The following is a 22874-nucleotide window of genomic DNA, read 5'->3' on the forward strand; positions in this document are numbered from 1 at the left end:
AGGCGGGGCGCGCCCTGGGCCCCGCGGCTGAGGGGAAAGTCGTTCGCGCAGGAGCTGGCTTCTATTCAGCTAGACGCCCCCTGATTTCTATCCGCTCGTTTTCCCGACGGGTCTGGCGAAGGGGAAGCCAGGAGTAGCCCCCAGGCTCAGAAAAGCCCGAGCTCCATCGTTGCTCTAAAACCCCGGCAAGCCGGTCGCCCTTGTTGCATAGCTTGTTGGGAAAACGAATGGGACCGCAGCCGCCCGGGACCTAAAGAGGCTCGGCAAGCTCTTCCTCCTCCGTGGGAATCGTTACGTCCAGTCCTGCTCTTCTTGCAACTATGTGGGAGGTGGGGGCGCCGGTTGGGGTAAAGGGAACCTGCGGGAACTTGTACCGAGCCGGTGAAGATGAAAGCACCTTCTCTGCGATTTGCCTTGTAGACTTCAGCAGCCCAACAAGGGAATCGAGGGACATAAGGTTGCTCAAAGTGATAAAGAACACTTGTTGCTGCAAACTTGAGGGGCGGCATGTAGAAACTAGGTGAGAGGAGGGGCTCAGCCCTCTTCCACAGGAATGGAGAATCCTCCGTTTGACATCTTCCTAAGTGATGCAACTTGATACCGCAAAAAAAAATGAAAATACAGAGGAGAAAACACAGACTCCCCGAGACTGAGAGTCCAAACCTTGAGTATACATCCATAGTTTTAAAGCCCCCAACCGCAGACTACGGCGTGGGAAAAGTTTAGTACGCGGTTTTGTAGAGAGGCGGGAGCGTTGCTTTCAGAGGCTGGTGGGAAGGACCCTCACTAGAGGACAGGGGATCCCTGCCCCGCCCCGCCCCGCCACTGGGAGGGCACGCCCCAAAGAGGGGACCGGAAGCGCTCGGTCCAGCCCGGAAGTAGTGTTGACTTAGTACACGTGAGTCGCAGCATGGCGGCGCACCGCTCCGGCCCGCTCAAGCAGCAGAATAAAGCTCATAAAGGCGGGCGGCATCGGGGTCGGGGGTCTGCGCAGCGGGACGGCAAGGGTAAGAAGATAGGGTTGGAGAAAGAACGGCTGTTTAGTCGATTTTAACTGCTTTTCTCCATGCCCAGACACAGCTCCTACCTCCGGCCTGTACGCCGCGTAAAGGCTCTAAGGTGGGCGGAAGGGAGTCCCCTTTCTTGACCTTCTTGTGAGACCCTGCACAAGAGCCCTTTCTGACCTCCCTCCAGGCCGTCTAGCACCGAAAACCCTAAGCAAGAAGGTGAGGAAGGAGCTCAGCAGAGTAGACCAGAGGCATCGTGCCAGCCAGCTCCGAAAGCAGAAGAAGGAGGCGGTGAGAGAGAACAGGGATTGGGGATGGTGTGGCTTCACAATCGTTCTGGGCTGATAATGCCTCGAACTAGAAAATGTGACCCTGGGAAGGGACCGGAGATGGAGAGTAACCCGAGAGCACAAGTCAGGGGTGCGGGTCTGGACTCAGGCTAGAGCATTCTTTGCTTTGGTCTGAGCTCCTGCCCACTCCCCAAGCCCCACCACAAATTTGTCGCTTTTTGCGAGGTGCTGGATGTGGGACATCTGTACTGTGGGAAATGCAATACTGGAACGAAGTACTGAAACACTGAGATGCTCTCTGATTCTTTCTATTCTCAGGTTCTGGCAGAGAAGAGGCAGCTGGGCAGCAAGGATGGCCCTCCTCATCAGGTACTGGTGCTGCCCCTGCACAACAGGATTTCCCTGCCAGAGGCCTTCCAGAGGCTTCAGGATAGGAACACTGGAACAGTACACTTGAATGATTGGGGAAGCACCCACAGCTTTATGCTGTTATGCCCCCGCTTGAAACATCGGTGGTTTTTCACATCTGCAAGGCCAGGTTAGCGTATACAACTGGATTTTCTATCATTATGTTTTGAGTAGTGGTAATATTTTTTCGTATAATGTGCTGGTGCAGACCACCTCTTCCTGCTGACTTTGTCTTCTGTCTCCAGAGGATCTGCACACTGTGTTAGACTTGGCTAAAGTGGCTGATACCATCCTGTTCCTCCTTGATCCACTAGAAGGCTGGGATAGCACCGGGGATTACTGCCTTTCCTGCCTCTTCGCTCAGGGACTTCCCACCTATAGTAAGTATGTGGGGAATATTGGAGGCCATGAAGGAAGTGAAATAGCGTTCATTGCATCTATGATTTGCCAGGCACTATGCCTGATGCTTGATTCAGGAATATAACTTGTTTTCAGCTGATGGTGGGTTGTACATGTATGGCCTAAATTTGGTCCATGATTTATAAATTGGCAGGGGGCCTTTTTATCTATACTACTCTTTGCCCAGAGGAAGAAGGGTTGAAGTTTTACTGTGAAATTTCTTTAGCGTAGGTGAGTGTTGAGTTTCCCAGTGATCTTTGGGCTCACAACTGGTAGCTTTTTCTTGTGAACTTGTTTGTGAATTTGCAGGGGTTATTTTCTTATAGTGAATCAACAGGTCATGAAGCCCTTTCTCTTTTGCTCACAGCATTAGCTATCCAGGGAATTTCTGGCCTCCCACCGAAGAAACAAATAGATGCCAGAAAGAAGCTAAGTAAAGTAGTGGAGAAGCGCTTTCCTGATGACAAACTCCTCCAATTAGACACTCAACAGGAGGCCGGGATGCTGCTCAGGCAGTTGGCTAACCAAAAGCAACGGCATCTTGCCTTTCGAGATCGGCGGGCCTACCTCTTTGCTTCTGCTGCTGACTTTGTGCCTAATGAAGAGAATAACTTGGTGGGCACCTTGAAAATCTCAGGCTATGTTCGTGGGCAGACTCTGAGTGTAAATAGCTTACTGCATATCATTGGACACGGCGATTTCCAGATGAAACAGATAGATGCCCCTGTGGACCCTTTCCCCTTAAATCCTAGAGTGGTCAAATCTCAGAAGGACCCAGGCATGGCAATGGAGGTAAGATTGATGTTTTTAAAGACTTTGTATTGTAGATTCATGTGTAAGCTGGTGTAGGATGGGAACTAACTTCAGAGAAGGTAGTCTTTGCACACCTAGACAACTACACTGGTCCCTGGGGGCCAGTTGAAAGTAAGGCAATAGTCAACTACAAATATGTTGCTATATTATATATTAATCCAGCATTCTGTAGATGCCTTACACAGCAATTGGCTCTGAGTTTATAGAAGACACAAGATGCAGTCTCTTTCCTCAGACAATTAGGTCAGAAAAAAAATGGCAAGCACCTGTGAAGTAAAGATTGAGAAAGTGGTTGAGGTACAGACCTGCTGTGGAAGTTGAGAAAATAGACTAGCAGGCTTCACAGCAGAGATCAGACTTGAGCCAAGTGTTGAGAAGGATGGATGTCATTTATGAGTTGAAGAGAGGTGAAAGAATATCGTAGAAGATAGAGACAACGTGAAGCTAGCACAGTGATGGATCAAAGGGTTTCTTTGAACTCTGAAGAAATCAGCTTGATGGGAGTAAGGTAGGAGTGGGGCCAGATTATGAAAGGCCTCAAGAGCCAAGCAGAGGTGAAGAATTAAAATGCTAAGAAATAGAACCATTTGAAAAAACTTGACAAGTTGTGGCTTTCTGTTTCATTCTATTTCATTCATCTACTGGAGGACTATGTTTGTTATTTCTGGATCTTTCTGTTGACTATGTTAGATTTAGTAGATTTTTGGTTAATGTTTGACTATCACATGCTTTTTGTTTTTAGATTTGTGATATGGATGCTGTAACTGACATGGAAGAAGACCTTAAGGTTCTAATGAAGGCAGACCCCGATAGACAAGAATCTTTGCAGACAGAGGTTATCCCGGATCCAATGGAGGGGGAGCAAACCTGGCCCACTGAGGAGGAGCTGAATGAGGCAAATGGTTGGTAATGGCAAACTTGTTTGTAATTCACCTGGCCTGGAATTGTGGATTTTGTCTAGCTGCTCACAGTCAGGAACCTATCAGGTAGAGTGGGACGAGGATGTATTTGGAGGTCTGTATCCTCTCATCCTAAATGCTGTATGTTTGCATTAAGCAAACACTGGACACAGTTTTGCTGTATTTCTCAAAATCACTTGTCATTGTTTTCTAATGAACAAACATCTTTGGATTCATTACAAGATTTATTAAGTAGTGCTAGGTTTTTTTTGTTTTTTCTTTTTTAAAATTTTATTGGGCAACTGTTTTTCCCAGGACCCATCAGCTCCAAGTCAAGTTGTCCTTCAATCTAGTTGTGGAGGGCGCAGCTTAGCTCCAAGTCCAGTTGCCATTTTCAATCTAGTTGCGGGGTGGGGGTGGGGGTGTGTCACAGCCCACCATCCCCTGTGGGAATCAAACCGGCAACTTTTGTTGTTACTAGCACACGCTTTAACCAACTGAGCCATCCGGCTGCCCCCAGTAGTGCTAGTTTTGAGGCAGCTGAAGTGGTAGTCTGTTTTGCTCATAGCAACTGCTAGAGTTTTCGGTGTTGGCAGCAGTATATACTGTCTTGCCTATGTGAGAATACCCAAATAGGGGGAAAAGAGGTATATATTAGGTTGGTGCAAAAGTAATTGTGGTTTAAAAGGTTAAAAACAATTGCAAAAGCCACAATTACTTTTGCACCAACCTGATAATTTACTTGTTTGGGCTTTTACAGACTTCTTGAAGGAAAGTTCCAAGGTGGTAAAGAAGGTTCCTAAAGGAACATCCAGTTACCAAGCTGAATGGATTTTGGATGAGGATGGCGAAAGTGGTGGGGAAGGAGATGAATATGATGATGTAGAACATGAGGATTTTATGGAAGAGGTATCTCAGGTAAGGAAATGGACCCTTACGCCACGTCTGTGTACAGCCCCAAAGGCTAGTCAAAGTGTATTCCTGACCCTGAGGGTTGTGTGGTCACTTTGTTAGGAATGGCTTTGTAGTTGCTGGGACTGAGACTTGTTTTATAACTGAGTCTCTTAGAATTGATACTGGTTTGGACTAGGTGCCTATTAAAGTTATTTTATTCTTAGCTTCATGGCTTTTAGGGTATAGTCAGGTGTGGGTTTCTTCTGAAACTGTAACCCTTGATTTTACAGGATGAAAGTAGTGAAGAGGAAGAAGAGGAGGAATGTGAAACTATGACTATAGGAGAGTCTGTACGTGATGATCTGTATGATGAGAAAATGGATGAAGAGGCTGAAGAAAAACTGTTGGAGAAATATAAACAAGAAAGATTGGAAGAGATGTTTCCAGATGAAGTAGATACCCCCCGTGATGTGGCTGCTAGAATTCGGTTAGTCAACAAGTCTAAAATCAGTCAACATGTTTTTATTAAACCTTATGTGGTTCACACCTTATCAGTGTGATGCAAAAGAAGGGAAATATATTGTCTCTGCTCCTGAAAGGCTAACATTCTATACAGGAAAATAAGACATACATAGAGCAAACAGTAATGTATAATCAAGTTCCAGACTGTGTGGTATAGACTAATAATGTTACCGTACTTAATGAGAAATACGAAGGTTAATTAACATATGCTTCCTCTGTGAGCTAATACTCAATTGAAGTATATAATGTTTGGAGATTTTGGGGAGTTGGGGTAGAACCACAAGAATAAAAATAGGAAGGTGTAGATGATCATTTCTGCTCTGGAGGTGAGTCTGACTAAACCCAGAGAGCTTACGTTGGGTATTAGAGACGTAAGGTTTTTATCGAGGATCATGTTTGTCTGGTTAAGAAGATACTCCCTGGTAAGCACCAGGGAGCCACTGTAAATTCTTTGTCCTTTCTCAGTGAGAAGCTTGGATTTGGTTCTGAAATATCTATTAAAAACTGTTTTGAACTGTGGTCTTGACCTAGGCTACTAGATTATTTTGAGAGAGAGTGATAAAAGTTCTTTAAGTTAGAGCCGTATTATTGACTTGAGTGAAACGGTAAGTAGCACCATATAAATTTAACAATTAATTCCTATAAAATTTCCTATATTCTAGATTTCAGAAATACAGAGGCCTCAAGAGCTTCCGGACATCTCCCTGGGATCCTAAGGAAAACCTTCCTCAAGATTATGCTCGCATCTTTCAGTTTCAGAACTTTACTAATACTAGGAAACGCATCTTTAAAGAGATTGAGGAAAAAGAGATCGAAGGAGCAGAGGTATCTGCCTTCCTTTCTCCAGCTCTACAATTTACTTTCACTGGCCAAGGTGCCCCTCCGTTACTCCTTCTCTTGGCGAGAGTCCCTTAGTTTTGTGCTGTCCATAGCTTAATTAGAGGAGCCACTGAGTCAGTGATAAGAATGACATTGCGAACAAAGACGTATCAGAAATGTTAACTGAGAAGCTTTAATGTGGGTTGTTGAGGCATCTGTGAAAGGCAAATTTGAAGGGCGAGGTTTGGCTTTAGGGTCGTATGAGACTCTTTAACATATTTGGAAAAATGCTTCATCGTTATTGAGGCCTAAAGAGTAATTGCATGATTGTTTTCTGCTTTCTTCTGGCAGGTTGGCTGGTATGTCACACTTCATGTCTCTGCAGTACCTGTGTCTGTGCTTGAGCACTTCAGGCGGGGAGCACCCTTGATTGCATTTTCTTTACTACCTCATGAACAGAAGGTGAGTTAGTATGTTGTGGGAAATGAGAGTTAGAAAACTTTCCAATCCAACCAGTTTTGTCTGACAGTCTAAATTTTTACTTAGGACAGATATTTTGCTCATTGGGATGTGAAAAATCTGCCTGTAGGATTAGGAATCGGGATGATAGAGAAGTCAGTGATGGTTTTACCCAACATGTCTGAACCTGTCTGAAGCATCTCAGTGATGCAAACTCTATGTGATTCTGAGACTTCTCTGAGATAAGTATGTTTGTCATACCAGATTTTAACCAAAGATTGCAGTCTTAAAAATAAAGAGGATTTATGCCAATGTGTAGATCTCTTTTCTCTTGCCCAGCAGTCATGTAGATTGGAGTGTGTGTGAGAACTTTGGCCTTTGGTCAGTGTAAGGGTTGAGGAAAAAGGGGCTTGAATGAGTGTGGTTTTGAGATGAGTGATGCGTGAGTGGCTTAAAGGCACTGGCCATCGAGCAGAGGTTGGGCTCTTGCATGTTAGACATAGGCCTGTCAACTAGTATAAAAGGGTACGTGAAAGCTCTGAAAACCAGCCTGTGTTCGACTCAAATGCCAGTTGGTGAAGGTAAAGGATGACTGTCCCATCATCTACACTCCACCACATTTGAGCATTGGCCGTTCTTAACAGTGAATCTGAATCTGTTAGTTTGGTTTGCCTTCTTTCAGGTTAAGCTGTTCTACTCCTCGATAATGCAGTTCTGTTTTGCTTACTTGGCTCCCAGATGTCAGTACTGAATATGGTGGTGAGCCGGCACCCTGGCAACACGGAACCTGTGAAAGCTAAAGAGGAGCTGATCTTCCACTGTGGGTTCAGGCGCTTCCGAGCCTCGCCTTTATTCTCTCAGCACACTGCAGGTAAGCAGTGGGGAACCTTCTGGATTCTTGTCCATCTTACTGTCTTTTGGGGAACTGTGACTTTTGGTGGGGAAGCGCAGAGTATACAATTTCAAACTCTAGGTCCCTGAGTTAGGCATTTTCAGAATTCTGATTTAGGAACCAATGATGTATTTATTCCAAATGTCTGAACCTGTCTGAAGCATCCCAGGGATGCAGCCTCTGTGTGGTGCTGAGGCTCCTCTGCCATGTGTATGGGTTCCAGAGTAGGTTTTGAATTGGAGTTGGCAGCTTTATAAAAATGTTGTGTCAAAGTGTGACACTCTTAGCATCTGATGTGCCAGTGGTAGTGTTGGTGAAGGGTAGGGGTAGCCCGCAGTTGGATAGAGCAGAGATGTGTGGCTTCTGAGATGTCGACACTGGATGAGTTTGGAGAGTGGTGACCAGGGACACTTTTGTGGCAAAAGTTACTGTACTCCTACACATTAGAAGTGGGAAGACGTTTTGTACTAACTTGGGGGCTTCTGAACATCACCCAGACATTTTCAGCTCTCAGCAACGGCCAGAGGAAGATGATGAAGGCAGTGTTAATGGGTGCTCTGGATAATTCAGACACCAGCCATGCTGTCTGAATGAGGGATTATCTTTTCTTTCCCTTAAAACATTTTATTTCCCTGTAACTACAGTATTAAAAAAGGAGGGTTTCATCAAAGGTAAAAACACAAGCTGCAGATAGTCCCCACGATCAGAGGTCAGCAGAGTATGGCCCATGGACCAAATCTGTCCCACTACTTGTTTTTGCTAACATTTTGTTGGAACACAGTTGTACTTTTTTTTTTTTAATGTATTATCAGTGGCTGTTTTTGTACTACAGTGACAGTTGAGTAATTGGAACAGACTGTATGGCCACAAAGCCTAAAATATTTACTCTCTGGCCCTTTATAGAAAATGTTTGTCAATCCTCACTCAAGACTAAGAGCTGTTGATTTAGTGGGCATATTCTACACAAAGCACTGATTCTCAGAGGAGGTAGGGGTGATGGGTATCAGAATCACCTGGAGAACTTTTTGAAACGCAGAATATAGTCCAGGCTCCAAGATTCTGCCTCTAGTGGGAAAATATCACTCTCATAGAATTGGGTTTTATATCTTTCAGTTCTATTGAGGCAGGAAAATATTTTGAGAACTAGAGGGGTAAAGAAACACTAGTTGCCTTGGGTTTAAGAGATGCAGTGCTACAGCTTTTCACAGGTCTCTGGATTACCTATAGTTTCTCAAAATGTTTTTGATTTTTATTTTTTAACTCTCATTATGGCAGCGGATAAACATAAATTTCAGCGATTCCTGACTGCTGACATGGCCCAGGTGGTGACAGTATATGCCCCAATCACTTTTCCTCCTGCATCTGTGCTGCTTTTCAAACAGAATAGCAATGGTAAGTTGTGTTACAGAAATAAACAGACCTGCAGGTCCCTAATAGTCTTAACACAGTTTTCTGTATTTAGATTTGGGAGCCCTATTGGTATGAAGAGGTAATGATGGTTTTTGGAATATCCCAATCTCAGCTTCACAGTGGGTCTAAGGCAAGGATGACAAATGGGATTTGACCTTGCGTGGAAACTTTAGCTAATTGGTAGTGGCTGCTCAGAGTGCTGTATTTAGGATAGGTTCTAAGGACTGGCTCAGCCAGAGTAGCACTTAGTAATCTGTGCTATGGACCCAGGAGGGCAGCATAGTGCATCCTCCTTTAAAGACTGGAGCAATACATGAAGGCTTTGGTTCTGTAGATTCCTTTTGTTCTTTAGGAATGCACAGCCTCATTGCCACGGGCCATCTATTGTCAGTGGATCCGGACAGAATGGTCATCAAGAGAGTTGTTCTGAGTGGTCATCCTTTCAAAATTTTTACTAAGATGGCAGTGGTGCGTTACATGTTCTTCAGTAGAGGTAGGTGTGAAGGATGGGACCTGATTGCCTTTGTGGGGTGAAGGTTGGGTTTACATTTTGTGGGGAAATGTTTCATCTTGGTCTGTGTGTTTCATTCTAAGAGGATGTGCTGTGGTTTAAACCAGTGGAACTGCGAACAAAGTGGGGCCGCAGAGGACACATCAAGGAGCCTTTAGGTAAGAGAACGTGGCGTTTGGAACCTTGTCTGGATTTCCCCAGTGCTACTAAATCTACAGGGGTAGAAGACCACGGCTCAAATTCTGTTTTCATTTGACCAACTTGCTGTGTTTTCTTTCTAGGTACTCATGGCCATATGAAATGCAGTTTTGATGGGAAGCTAAAATCTCAAGACACAGTACTGATGAACCTCTATAAACGAGTTTTCCCCAAATGGACTTATGATCCATATGTACCAGAACCGGTACCTTGGGTGAAAAGTGAGATTTCTTCAACGGTGCCTGAAGTGGACACGGAGTAATGGATTTACTAGATTCCCTCTCATTGCTACTCGTTAGCACTTGAGGGATGGGAACCTACAGGTAGCAATTGGGCACAGTTTGTGTTGAGCCTAGAGGTCTGCTGCCCCTTTTTGCAAAAGGTTTTTTCTTGGCCTTGACAAAGTGTCTCAGTTAAGTATGGATGTTTTTCTACTGCCACTTAGTCCAAAAAACTACTAAATCTTATTGAAATACCCACTCTCCATTAGGATTTTGAAAACTGTTGAAGAGTAAGATGGGAAGTTGACAGTGACAAGGAAACCAAATTTCCAAGTGTCTAGAGACACTGAATCCCACTTCTTTCTTATGCATAAATTAAACAGAAACAGACTGATAAGGAGTTGGCTTTTCAGCCTGCTTCATCCAAGTTACAGAGGTTAAGTCTACATTTCCACCACTGAGCACAATACAAATGTTCTTTACTTCTGGGGAAACTGCTTGAAAATGCTGAGACAGCACAGCAGCCACTCCAACACCAGCTGTAGGTTCAATAAGCAGTTTCATCCTCTCCCACACCAACTGGGTTGCATACTGTTGGTATAGAAGGGAGTAACAGTTAGTGAAATGGGAAAAGGGGAAAGAGCCTAGTTGGTTGGCCTTCACAATTAAAGACCAAATGAGGTATGTATGTATGTATGTGTATATATAACATATATGTAACATATATACACATACATATATGCTCGCCAGTGAAGAATAGGGCTTTTTTTTTTTTTAACCTAACTCTGCTTCTATTGAGAGGGTTGTCCTAATATCTAGGACACCCTCCCACATGTCATGAAGTCACCCAGTCAATTCCCAAGTGGATGAGTTGCTACTTAATTTTCTTTTGCTTAAAAACTTGTTCCATTCTTTTTGTTATTTTCTTTCCCGTTGGAGTCTCACCTTAATTTCATCCTCTGTGACAGTGAAGACATCATCTACGAGGTCCCTTATAATAGGCCAGGTGTTTAAGCCAATGCTGGATCTGACACCATCTGCTATGGTTTCTGGAGGATAGGGGTTGGGGGTTAGTTCCCCTTTCAGTTTGGACTGGTAGCAGTCATCTGCATTTAAGGGTTCAGCAGCATACACCTTCACACTAGGTCTCAGAGCCTGGGAAGAGGAATATTAGACACCTTAACCACTAACCACAGCATTTTGCCTGCAAGCCTGCAGTAAAATACACTTTTCTGCCCAAGTAAGAGCCTTCTCTATGATGTATTGAAAATATGACCTTAAAGCACTTTAAATTGTATGCCCAATACTGGCCTTTAGTTGCCTCGATCACATTTGGTTCTACTGGTAACTTGGGAAAAGAGTAGCCCCTGACTTAGATAGTAGGTTGGTGAGATGGAATTCAGGGAAAGGACTGCGAGGGTGCCACTCGCTGTAACTGTTTATGTGCTGTAAAGTTGGCAGGTTCAGAAAAGGGTAGTGAGGCAGAGAAGGGCTTTCCATCTCAAGTGTCAAGGAACGATGGAAAGGAAGAGCAATTTGGGGGGAATGTTGAACAAGTACTACAGTGTACTATGATGTAAAATAAAGTCCTCTATGGTGAAGTGGGGGAGTCCTCCAGAAGCTGTTTTCTCACCTTAACTGTGATTGCTATTCCAGCAACCATTCCTCCTCCTCCTACAGGTACCACCAGTGCGTCTACCAAGGGAACCTTTAGGAGAAAGAATGTAAAGTATAAAGAGACCCATAATAACCAGTTTTATATACACATATAAAATAGTTGACTCCATAGATAAACATCAGGTTTAGCGGTAGCTCAAGAACTGCGTAGGCCTTTTTACCTGGTTTAGCACTTCCATGGCGATTGTCCCTTGCCCAGCTATCACTGCAGGCTCCTGGTTGGGATGTACCATGATGCCTTCCGTTTCTTCCATAATTCTTCTGGTAACATTTTCTCTGGACTGAAAGAATAATGTACTTTATCTGTATATAACAGAGTTCCCAACAAGTTACTCAGTCATTTAACACTTTATTGACCATCTACTTTTTTGAGACTTTGCGCACTGGGGTTATAACTGAACAGAACAGTCCCTGTGCTCAAGGGAGTTATGTTATAACGGGAGGGGTACAATAAAGTAAGTAAATATATGGTGTGTCTAAGTGCGATGAAGAAAATTTATATAGGGTACATAGGAAGGGCCTCTGATAAAGTAACATTTTAATAGATTTGAATCAGTCCAACCTCCAAATATTCCAGGGAAAGAGTAATTCTAAGTGCAAAGACTACAGTGTAAGAGTGTTTGGCCTTTCTGAGAAGCTGTTTAGTGTGGTTAGCGTGGAGTGTTTGAAGGAGAATAAAGGAGATGATGTCAGAAGGATAGGAATGGACCAGTTCATCTAGGTCTTGTATATTGGAACTGTGGTTCCACCAGTGTATGAGATGGGAAATCATTGGAGGATTTTGAGCTGACGAGACAAGTGGATAGCTCTGGCTGCTCTTTGAAAACAGACCAGTGGGGCAAGGGTGGAAGTAGAGACCAGTCAGGAGGCTATTGAATCTAGGTGACAACTGATGTTGGTTTGAATGGTAGAGGCTGTTACAAGTAGTTGGATTATGGAAATATTTTGAAAGTAGGACTAAGATTTGGATGTGGGGTGCAAAAGAGTTATCAAGATGGCTGCAAAATTTTTCTTGAGCAACTAGGATAAAAGTTGCTATTTACTGAGATGGGGAAGACTGGAAGATGATTAGTATAGGGGAAATAAGATCAGGAGTTTGGTTTTGGACATAGTAAGTTTGAGATGCCTATTAAGACATCCAAGTGGGAATATTGGGTATCCATTGGATATACAAATCTGGGTTAAGTGCAAAGGTCAAGGCTAGAGTTAGAGTATAGGTGATATTTTAAACTATGAGATTAATGAGATTATCTGAGTGAGTGTAGACAGAAAAGGTTGGAATATTGCTCTCTTCCTTACCTCATCGCTCTGTTCACTGTACACTATAGAGGCTCCATAGGCTTGTATTGCCAATTTTTTACAGTTGGGAGCTGTTTGGGGCACCACAACATAAGCAGGAATCCCTGAGATGGAGAAACACATTTAGTACAAATTGTGAGAATTTAGGATAGAAATTTCTATTCAGTTGCTTGTAATCAGATAGTTTATTTCCCACAGCTATTACCAATCTCAGTGAAAGGAAGGATACTTTTCCACTCTGATGATCCTACCCAGTACCCTGAGAAATTAACCAAGTACCTTCCAATTTGGCAGCATAGGCGAGAGCCTGGCCATGGTTTCCACTGCTGTGAGTAACAACGGCTTTGGGCTTCTCTTCTGAAGTGGGAGGCATCAAGCCTCTGATTGCATTGATGACACCACGGATCTGGAAAAGAGGGATGGTGAATTTGTGTATTTAATTTAAAAGTTGTTTTCAAAAAAACCAAACTTTTCTAGATTTTTCTCTTCATAACACTGCACATCCAGCCCATTACTAAATCTTACTGATTCTACCTCCTAAATTATCTCGTGCGTCTGTCACTACCTTAGTGAGGCCTCATTTCTCAACTTGTGTGTTATCAAACCTCACAGACCCTACCTCACAGATCATTCTCATCTAATATTTCCACTAGTTTATGAAAGTGATCTTTTAAAAACAAATGTTATGTTTCTTTGCCTTTTGTCACAAGTACAAATTCCTTATAAGTTGCAGCCTTTCAACATCTACTGCCTCTGTCACTGTTGTAGCCATCCTAAATTGCTCCTCGTTTCCCTCCTACCAGTTTAGCTCACACCCCTGAGCATGCTCATACCTCTACCTGTAGTTCTTTCCCCTCAATTCCCTGAGTGGCTACAAGCACTCATCCTGTAAAATTTGGATCAAACATCGTCTGGTTCAACTTGCTTGATCTCCCAGGCAAAATTAGTCACTTCATTCTTTATTCTTCCATGGCACTTTGTATGTATCTCTCTTAAGACACTTCTCATAAACCTATTTGTTGACCAGCCTGTCTTACCCTGCAAGTATGGATACAGGGCAAGGCCTAGTGTTTATATGCCTCGTATAATTAGTGAAAGTAAGTGCTTGATGTGTGATATAGAGTAAACCATGACAGAAGCAAAGGGCAAAAGAATGGAGAATTTTTTTGTTTTGTTTTAATATAAAAGCTCTCAGTGAATGGGCAGGGAGAAAGGTAGATTCTTACAATCTTAAATTTACCTAATAAACACTAATAACTCAGTCAACAATACTAAATGCATCTTTCAGATTTTTACCTGAAAGGATCTTAAAGCTCAACAAATGGTCAGAAAATTCTGGTAATGAATCAACATCCAGAAGGCTATTTGCATAGGAAAGGCACTGACATATTTTGTAGAAAAAGATTATGAGGATTTAGCTAGGCTTAGGCCTTTTATATTCATAATAAAGTATCAATGACGAGCAAATTCACACAAAGAGAATGCTTTGGTTATACAAGATGATCACACTTGCCCATTTTTGCATTGCAACAGTGCAGGGTGGTCTCTATTGTCTCTCTTCATTCTAAAACATGACCTAGTTTGGATAGTAAATTATATCATCACCCTAATTATAAGGAATTTTGAGATTGTGTAAAAGTGGCTCGAAGTAACCAGGATTTGATCAGAAGAAAATTTCTTCAGCTATGAAAAGATACTAATTTTACCTACCTCATTGGGTAGTCAGGGAATCAAATACATTTATATGTGAATGGGGTTTGAAAAGATACATAACACTCAAAAAGGATTGTTACCTTAAAAGATCCAGTTTTCTGGAAGAGTTCACATTTGAAGAAAAGATTACGCCCTGTTACTTGATTCAAAATGGAGCTCGTTAGCACTGGTGTGAGGTGGATAAAATCTTGAATGTTGTTATAAGCTTTTTCAACATCAGCAAAGGAGATGCAGTACTGAGCACTCATGGTTCTGAAACCCAGGAATAAAAAAGGGGTCAAAGTAAAGTCTGAGACGATGTGTTCAATGAACATATTTTGAAAATGCATAACATAGACCCGTGGAATATACACTAAGAGTGAACCATAATGTAAACTATGGACTTTGGGTGGTAATGTGTCAATGAAGGTTTAGTTGTAACACGTACCATTCTGGTGGGAGATGTTGATAATGGGAGAGGCTGTGCATGTGTAGGGGACAGGGAAATTTTGGGAAATCTCTGTACCTTTCCAGCAATTTTGTTATGAGCCTTACTCAAAAAAAAAAAAAAAAAAAGAAATCTTTAAATGCACAACACAGGAAAACAGAACTGGGGCTTGTGTTAATATGGGAAATGTCTCCATTACTGGGGCTCCAGAATCTTTGTACAGAAGGGAACTTGTCTTGAAGCTGAGTTTTATAGTAAATGTAAGATTTTTTCTGGTGAAGCTTTATAGGAATTGGTGGTGATTATGGAAAGCTTAAAACCCACCCCTCACCCATACCATCCATCTCTCGACTGCCACTGGTCTCTACATTTCCATTATTGTAATAAACTAGATTAAAAATCTGCTATAAATTTTTATTTTAAAAAATTATTTAACGGGGGGGGGGGGGAAATTGTCTACAATCCTACCATCTTAATGAATTGTTCATTTTCTATATTTCCTTCTGTCTTTCAATAACATGACAGTTAAAATCAAACCAAAGATAACATTTTGTTTACTCCTACTCCATTTAGCTCAGTTTCTTCAGTTTTCACAATTATAATTTTCAATAACTGCATTATGCTTCCATTTTTCATTATTTTTATTGTAGCATTTAAACATGAAGTTTCTCTTTACTTTTCCTTATTAATAACAATGAATGTTCAATAGAAAAACAGAATTTAATCTGCTTCCTCCCCAAGATGATTGCTATCTAAGCCCTGGTGTTTATCTTTCCAGGACCACCTATACAGGGGGTGCCAAAAAAATGTATACACATTTTAAGAAAGGAAAAAACAATTAGAATTGTAATAATGTGTACCAATAACAAAAGATGAATACAAGTCATGTATGACTTCTGCAGTTACAAGAGGTGCTCAAAGTGGTTACCATCAGCGTCCAGACACTTCTGATTACGGCGAACTACTGCTTGAGCAACGTTGATCAGTGTCCACTTGTATACATTTTTTTTGGCACCCCCGGTATATGCACACAAAACTTTGACAGGTTTGGTAACATGCTGTTTTCAGACTAGAAAGTATAAATATACTTTTCAAAGATTCTTTCAGAATTTTTGCTTATCAATAGGTATACAACTTCTAAAATGGCTTAATATTTTTTACAAAAATACTAGTTTTACATATAACTTTGTTGAACATTGAGACATTGAGATTTTTTTTTTTGTCTCTAATAAATAATGATGTAATGAACAGCTTTATTGCAAGATCTTTGTGTATCTACATGCTTCGGGTAGATTCCACCAATGGTTGCTTTGCATCAAAAGGCATGCACACTTCTAAGACATTTGATAGCCACTGCCAAACTGATCCAGAAGAGTTGTAGATTACTCCAATTTACACTCTCAACAGCAGTTTCTAAGGAATGTCCATTTTCCTTCCCTTTTGCTGTATCATTTTTATGTCAATTTAATGAAACGTCTGGTAGTTTGAATTTACATTTCTTTAATAGTGACTGAACATTTTTCTGTATAGTTATTGGCCACTTACTCTTTAATGAATCTTTGACACACTGTTTACTAACCGAATCATCCTTTTCCTCTGAAATGCCACATTTATCAAAAATTAAATTTCTATTAATGCTTAGGGCTTTTCTGGACTTCATATTTTGTTACATTGATCGAGCCAATTCTTTTTCCAGTTTTCATTAATGTTCTTCCCTGATTACTTTTTCTAAAATGTATTGGCTTTTCCCACACATAAATTCTTTCAAAGGAACTTTAGAAATTCTTTCTCAAGTTTGCAGGAAATTCCACTGTGAAATTTAGAAATGAATTGGGGGCATAATTGACACTTAAAAATAGTCAGTCTTCCTATCCATGAACATGGGTGTATTTCAGTTTAGTAAAGTCTTCTTGTTTTAGGTTTCTCAGTAAAGTTTTCATAGTTTGTATCCTATATAAATGATTATGCCAAAGTACAATATATTTTTGTTGTTTTTAAGAAGATATTTCTCTCCTTAGATTTTTACACTGCTTACTGACAATGTATATGAAAGCTATTGATTTTTTATATTTATCATGTAATAGGATACTAGATTACCTTATTAGATCTAACAGTTTTACAGTTTACTCTCCAAATAATCACGTTATCTCCAAATAAAGATAATTTGTCTTTACCTTATAAATATTCCTCTGGTAACTTTTTCAGTGACTTCAATTATTTATTTAATGTGGATTTGCCACCTTCTCCTCAATTTCAGTAACTTTTATTTTTTGGCAAAATCACCTAATTTAAAATTTCAAATTTAGTAGTATATATATTGTTTCTAAGTATTCTTCATATCTGTGGTATTCATTCATTTATTCAGTCATGAAATATTGAGCACCTTCTATATGTTAGATACTGTTTGGTCTGGGGATATAATGTTAGAAAAATAGTCTTGTCCTTGCTCTCAAAGCTTATAATCTAGTGGATAGATGTATAATAAGTAATCCAAAAATAAATACATTTTTACAAATAGTGATAGGTGGTTTATGATTAGGGAAGTGTGTTATGATAGGATACTATAATGGGGGCCTTATTTAGATCAGGGAAGGCCCTCTATGGAGAAGTGATATTTAAGTTATGACCCATAGCTTAAGACGAATGAGCAGAGTAGGGGGAATAATATGTGTGCAAGCCTTCAGGAGGAAAAGAGGTTGGCATATTCCAGGAACTGAAAGAAGGCCAATATATCTGCAAATAGTAATCAAAGGGGAGTGTGGTAAAAAATGAGGGTGAAGTTGCCAGGGTCTAGATCATAAGGGACCATGACTCATGAATTTTTTTCTTAAGAGCAGTGGAATGCCATTGGAGAATTTTGAGCAGGTGAATGACATGTTAGAATTAATATTTTCAGAAAATCACCTGGCTACATAGTGAATGAAAAGTAAAGAAATAAAAGTGGAATCAGGGAATTCAGTTAAGAAGTATTACAGTTGTCCACATGAAAGACAACAGTGGCTTGGATGGTGAAAGTGTAGGTAGAAAAAAAATCAAGATACATTTTGGAAAAACAAATCTGACTTAAAGCATGGGTGAAGAACTTGAATAGATATTTCTCTAAAAATATACAAATGGCCAACAAACACATGAAAAGATGCTCAATATCACTAATTATTAGGGAAATGCAAATCAAAACCACAATGAGATACCACCTTACATCTATTAGAATGACTAGTTTAAAAAAACAAACTAAAAAAACCCAGAAAATAACAAGTGTTGGCAAGGATGTGGAGAAACTGGAGTCCTTGTACACTATTGGTGGAAATGTAAAATGGTGCAGTTGTTATGGAAAACAGTATGGTAGTTCCTCAAAAAATTAAATATAGAATTACCGTATGATCTAGCAATTTCAGTTCTAGGTATATACCCAAAATGCTTCAAAGAGGGTATCAAAGACATATTTGTATATCTATGTAGCAGCATTACTTACAATAGCCAAAAGGTGGAAGCAACCCAAGTATCTAGTGACAGATGAATGGATAAACAAAATCTGGTATATACTTACAATGGAATATTATTCATCCTTAAAAGAAGGGAATTTTGACACATGCTACAACATGGATGAATCTTAGTGATACTATGCTAAATGAAATAAGCCAGTCACAGAAAGACAAATACTTAATGATTACACTTATGTGAGGTACCTAGAGTAGTCAAATTCATAGAAAGTAGAATGGGGGTTGCCAGATCCTGGGGAGATGTGGGGAAAGGGAAGGTGTTTAATGGGTATAGCTTCATTTTGTGAGATGAAGAGTTCTGCAGATTGGTTGTACAATGTAAATGTGCACTATCGAACTGTACACTTAAAACGGTTGTGATTTCATGTTATATGTATTTTACCATAATTTAAAAATAAAATAGGAAGAGTTAATTACATTTTGGAGATTATAATTAGTTCTCTTGAAGTGATAGAACCCCAATCTGAACTGGCTAAGGCATAAATAAGATGGAGGTGATGAGATTTACTGGCTCATGGAATCAAAGGAAAAGTTGAACCATGGGGAAGGGCAGATCAGGATATGGAGCTTCAGGAACAGTTGGAACCAGGAACTTGAGATTTTCCGAGACTCTCATTGTTTCTCACCTCTATTGCTTTCTGCATGTCAGCTTCATTCTTTTTCATTGCAGACCAGCTGGTTCCACGTGGCAGGACGCGTGGCTGCTGACAGCTCCTGTGTTTTACATTTTATAGCTTGCACATTGGAGAGGGATTTTCTTTCTTTCTTAGTTTCAGTTCAAAAAGTTCTGGGTAAGGACTGTGATTGGCCCATCTTGGCCCAGGACCAGTGGCCAAGGGTATGAGGTCATTTAAGACAATACTATGCAATAGACAGAAGTATTTGTAGAAACATGAAAAAGAAACAGTGATTTCTATCACACAATATCGATTATGTACATTTAAAACACATACATACACAAAACTATATATTATTCAAACATAAATGTATATCCAAGGACGTACTTCAAACGTGGCGACCTAACCAGGGAGGGTAGGAACATGAGTGGGAATTGGAATGAAGGGAAAAAAGATAAAATGAGAAAGGCCCTCTTGATGATAATGTGAACCAAATAGTATGATTGTCTCAAATCTCTGCACCTGAAGGAAATATAGGAGCAATCGAAGGGAGTGATGGAGGAAAGAAGATAAAAAGGAAAGAGAAAGACACACAAAAAAGTACTTCTGAGTGAGAGTGAGGGGCAGTTTTCAAGAGAAAAGGAAGCAGAGAATGTTCAGGTGATGAATTCCATGTCACCTAGAAATAGTAGAGACATAGCCTGATATTGAATATGAAGAAAGATGGAAGTGTCGAGGATAACTCCTGGGTTTTGACTTAGATGGCGGTATAATTTGAAGACAAGTATTTTAGGGGAAAATCAGAGACCTGAGGAGCTAAGTTTGAATTATGAGACATCCAAGAGGATGTCCTTTAGTTTTTTTGCCAGAAATGGGTTTACTTTCATGTCTATTTTATTTCTGAAGAATGAGCTCAGTTTATTTATCAAGTACTGTTCTTTTCCCCTTATTTTTTTAAAAAATAATATATATATATATATATATATATATTTCTTTTTTTTTTTAAGGAGGGCGCAGCTCACAGTGGCCCATGAGGGGATCGAACCGGCAACCTTGGTGTTATTAGCACCACAGTTTAACCAATCGAGCTGTCTACCCCTCCCTTATTAATGTCTGATTTTATCTTTATTTCTTCCTTCTATTTTCCTTTTCTTTTTCTATCCTTGTTGAATTTTCATTTTTAAATTAATAATAAAAGCATCTAAGGCTACAGATTTTCCTCTGAGTACTGCTTTAATAATATACCATAGGTTTTGTGTGCAATATTTTCATTAATCTTAATTTCTGAAGAATCCATGATCTTAGTTTTATTTACTTTTTTGACCCATGAGTTTTTTCGTTTTTTGTTTTTTAATTTTTATTGAGGAATATTGGGGAACAGTGTGTTTTTCCAGGATCCGTCACCTCCAAATCAAGTCATTGTTTTTTTCCCCCCAATCTGGTTGTGGAGGGCGCAGCTCAGCTCCAAGTCAAGTCGTTTGTTTTTTGTTTTTTTTTCAATCTAGTTGTGGAGGTGTTGCTTTCAATCTACTGGTGGAGGGCGCAGCTCACTGGCCCATGTGGGAATCGAACCAGCGATGTTGGTGTTATGAGCACTAAGATCTAACCAACTGAGCCAACCAGCTACCCCGATCCATGAGTTTTTTAAAATTGGTGTTTTTAAAAAATTTCCAAGTGGTTAGAAGTTTTTGTTTAATTTGTGGTTATTCATTTCTAGTTTTATTACTTTGTGCTCAGCAATCATGACCTGTACAATTTTTGTTTTTAGAAATTGAATTCCTCCCTCCCCCATTATCCAAATTTGCTTTGTTGTTTTTTGGATTATTCACATAATATGTGACCAAATCCCTACTATAAGAATGTAAAACAATATAGAAGTATATAGACCTTTCACTCTCTACTCTTTTACAAAGATAACCACTTTAAAAGTTTGATATGTATTCTTCCATACTTTTTCTGATGTATTTATATAGAAATTTACATATACAGTAAATGGTTTTGCTGTTTTCATATAGAACCATACTCTATATATTGTCCCACAACTGACTTTAAATACAAAATTCAACATAACATATTGAAGACTGTTCCATGTCAACATTATTTTAATTCTTTAAACTCAGAAGTGTTCATTGTGATACAGTTGTAAATATGGTTGGCTTTTCATTTATTTTTACCTGATATTTCATGAGCCCTTTAAATCTGAGGGTTGAATTGAAATCTTAAATTCAAAATTTTTCACCAGCTTAGTAAATTTTCTTCTATTATTTCTTTGATTATTGTTCCTCCTGAGTCAATTCTGTTACCATCTTCTGGAGTTCATATTTGATTATTATTTTCTGGATCCATTCTCCATGTCTTCTATCCTCATCTCTAACAGTTTTTATCATATTTTCCCTCTGAGTTCTTCTCAGTTTTCTTGAGCTGGTTTAACTTTTGGCATATCTCACCTGCAGTTCACTGGCACTGTTGCATTAATTTGGCAATCATGTTTTTCCTGTTTAAGAAAGTTTTCTTTAGATTATTTTTCCATCTTTAAAAAAAAATGGATGCAACGTCCTCTCCAACTTCAATGTGAAAACAAATTAGATTTGAACATTTCTTCCTATTTCTTTCATATCTGTTTTAGAGATTGCCATTTGCTCCCACCACTCAAATTATTCCTTCTTCTGAACCACTGAATCTTTTCATGTATCTACTGACTTTCTCCATCTATTTAACCTTCTGGTGGCGGAAGTGTCTGTCACATAATAGGAACTGAATGAGTTCTGTCAGAGATTGTTCAAATCTTTTAGGCCCAGTCTAAGGAATAATTTGTAACTATTCTTTGATGGTGTTGAGGTTCAATAGACTATGTGGGATTGGGAAGGGGCAACAGGTAGAGGGAAGCAGACTTGGGGGAGGGAGTTTCACCACAGCTCTGAACAGGGGCTTCTGAACAAAAAGTTAAAAGTACCAGTCTTTTGATCGAGTTACATTTCAAGGATGAAAAAAAATCAACCTGTGATCCAAAAAAGTCAAGTAATTTTTCCAAGAATACACAAATCGACTTATAATACCTCCTGATTTACTTCCACACTCCCCCCTCCCTCAGTAAGAGCCAAGTACACTATTTTTTTAAAGAAAAAGTCCTGAGGCTCGGGGATGTACTTTGCCATAAAGAAAAGACTGATACTCTGGTTCTTACCAACTTGTGTCATCCTAAGTAATTTACTACAATTCTCTGGGATTCAGTTTCCTCTTCTTAAAAAAAAAAAAAAGGGGGGGGATAATAATTACTCTCACAAGATCTTTAAGGTCCCAAAGTAAAAGCCTGGGGCACTAATTTGGGCCTGTGGCGGGAGACCCTGGCCTAAAACGAGTGGAGGGGGCCGGACTGTGGGGTGTCTCGGTCAACCCGAGCCCCAGACCAGCACCGGTGTCCTCGATGGCTACCACAGCAGCAACATCAGCCATTACCGCCAACGCCGGCCTGGCCTCACCTCACCTCACGCGCCGCGCCTCCAACTCCAGCTGCAGCTCACCTTCCCCCGATCACACCTCTGCGCACGCGCGGCGCACGCCTTCCCCGCCCAGGCTCGCGTCCCGGCTCTTCCTCTCTCGAGCGGCCGAACGTGCGTTCGGCGCTTTTCCTCCCAGTGCGGCCACCGTCGTTTGGGGAGGAGGGCGAGAGGGGGCGGGGAAAAGAGTGGGAGGTGGGTGAGCGCGCGCACCGCCCGTCCGTCGTGGTTTCCTGGCTGCGCGCGGCGGTGGTGAAGTAGCTGCAGCTCTAGCAGCAGCTGCGAAGATGGCGGAGGGGTTGGAGCGTGTCCGGATCTCCGCGTCGGAGCTGCGAGGGATCCTGACCACTCTGGCTCCGCAGGCCGGGAGCAGAGGTGAATCGCGCCGCCCAGCTCCTGGGC

General features: G+C 40.8%; 3 protein-coding genes and 2 non-coding genes across 6 annotated transcripts in view; 4 read left to right on the top strand and 1 right to left on the bottom strand.

The window, feature by feature from the left end:
* The first annotated feature begins 891 nt into the window (after positions 1-891).
* TSR1 (TSR1 ribosome maturation factor) lies at positions 892-11369 on the top strand. The gene is made up of 15 exons (XM_033090208.1): positions 892-1007; positions 1195-1298; positions 1616-1835; positions 1951-2085; positions 2472-2896; positions 3660-3819; positions 4577-4734; positions 5001-5197; positions 5895-6057; positions 6403-6513; positions 7249-7381; positions 8678-8794; positions 9165-9305; positions 9407-9481; positions 9605-11369. The coding sequence occupies exons 1-15, from the start codon at positions 911-913 to the stop codon at positions 9781-9783; spliced, it is 2415 nt and encodes an 804-aa protein (XP_032946099.1). The 5' UTR covers positions 892-910; the 3' UTR covers positions 9784-11369.
* On the top strand, positions 6659-6753 carry LOC117014135 (small nucleolar RNA SNORD91 family). The gene has a single exon (XR_004421439.1). It is a non-coding gene; the product is annotated as a small nucleolar RNA SNORD91 family (small nucleolar RNA).
* Positions 7515-7609, top strand: LOC117014136 (small nucleolar RNA SNORD91 family). Its single transcript, XR_004421440.1, has one exon. It is a non-coding gene; the product is annotated as a small nucleolar RNA SNORD91 family (small nucleolar RNA).
* Positions 10114-22701, bottom strand: SRR (serine racemase). 2 transcript variants are annotated; one of them, XM_033090210.1, is made up of 9 exons: positions 22460-22701; positions 18985-19219; positions 14512-14683; positions 12998-13124; positions 12719-12822; positions 11581-11700; positions 11376-11450; positions 10688-10897; positions 10114-10333 (listed from the first exon to the last, which is right to left on the bottom strand). In XM_033090210.1, exons 3-9 carry the CDS (start codon positions 14677-14679, stop codon positions 10118-10120), a joined length of 1020 nt encoding a protein of 339 aa, XP_032946101.1. In that variant the 5' UTR covers positions 14680-14683; positions 18985-19219; positions 22460-22701; the 3' UTR covers positions 10114-10117. The 2 variants fall into 2 exon arrangements, with proteins under 2 accessions (XP_032946101.1, XP_032946102.1); XM_033090211.1 differs by lacking the exon at positions 18985-19219.
* The window catches only part of SMG6 (SMG6 nonsense mediated mRNA decay factor), a 186969-nt gene continuing 186795 nt past the window's right edge, over positions 22701-22874 (top strand). The window contains exon 1 of the mRNA XM_033090204.1: positions 22701-22847. Within this exon, the coding sequence (XP_032946095.1) occupies positions 22760-22847 (88 nt within the window). The 5' untranslated portion in view covers positions 22701-22759. The remainder of the gene's footprint in view (positions 22848-22874) is intronic.

The sequence above is a fragment of the Rhinolophus ferrumequinum genome, chromosome 21 (assembly GCF_004115265.2).
Source record: "Rhinolophus ferrumequinum isolate MPI-CBG mRhiFer1 chromosome 21, mRhiFer1_v1.p, whole genome shotgun sequence".
In the NCBI taxonomy this organism is placed as follows: Eukaryota; Metazoa; Chordata; class Mammalia; order Chiroptera; family Rhinolophidae; genus Rhinolophus; species Rhinolophus ferrumequinum.

Excerpts from the sequence above, each read along its gene's own strand:
- TSR1 (XM_033090208.1), top strand. The coding sequence starts at position 911 with ATGGCGGCGCACCGCTCCGGCCCGCTCAAGCAGCAGAATAAAGCTCAT. Across the intron at positions 2,086-2,471 it reads TCAGGGACTTCCCACCTATA|CATTAGCTATCCAGGGAATT; the intron begins GTAAGTATGTGG and ends TTTTGCTCACAG. Across the intron at positions 6,058-6,402 it reads AAGAGATCGAAGGAGCAGAG|GTTGGCTGGTATGTCACACT; the intron begins GTATCTGCCTTC and ends TTCTTCTGGCAG.
- SRR (XM_033090211.1), bottom strand. The coding sequence starts at position 14,679 with ATGAGTGCTCAGTACTGCATCTCCTTTGCTGATGTTGAAAAAGCTTAT. Across the intron at positions 13,125-14,511 it reads AGAAAACTGGATCTTTTAAG|ATCCGTGGTGTCATCAATGC; the intron begins GTAACAATCCTT and ends CCTCTTTTCCAG. Across the intron at positions 12,823-12,997 it reads CTATGCTGCCAAATTGGAAG|GGATTCCTGCTTATGTTGTG; the intron begins GTACTTGGTTAA and ends TCTCCATCTCAG.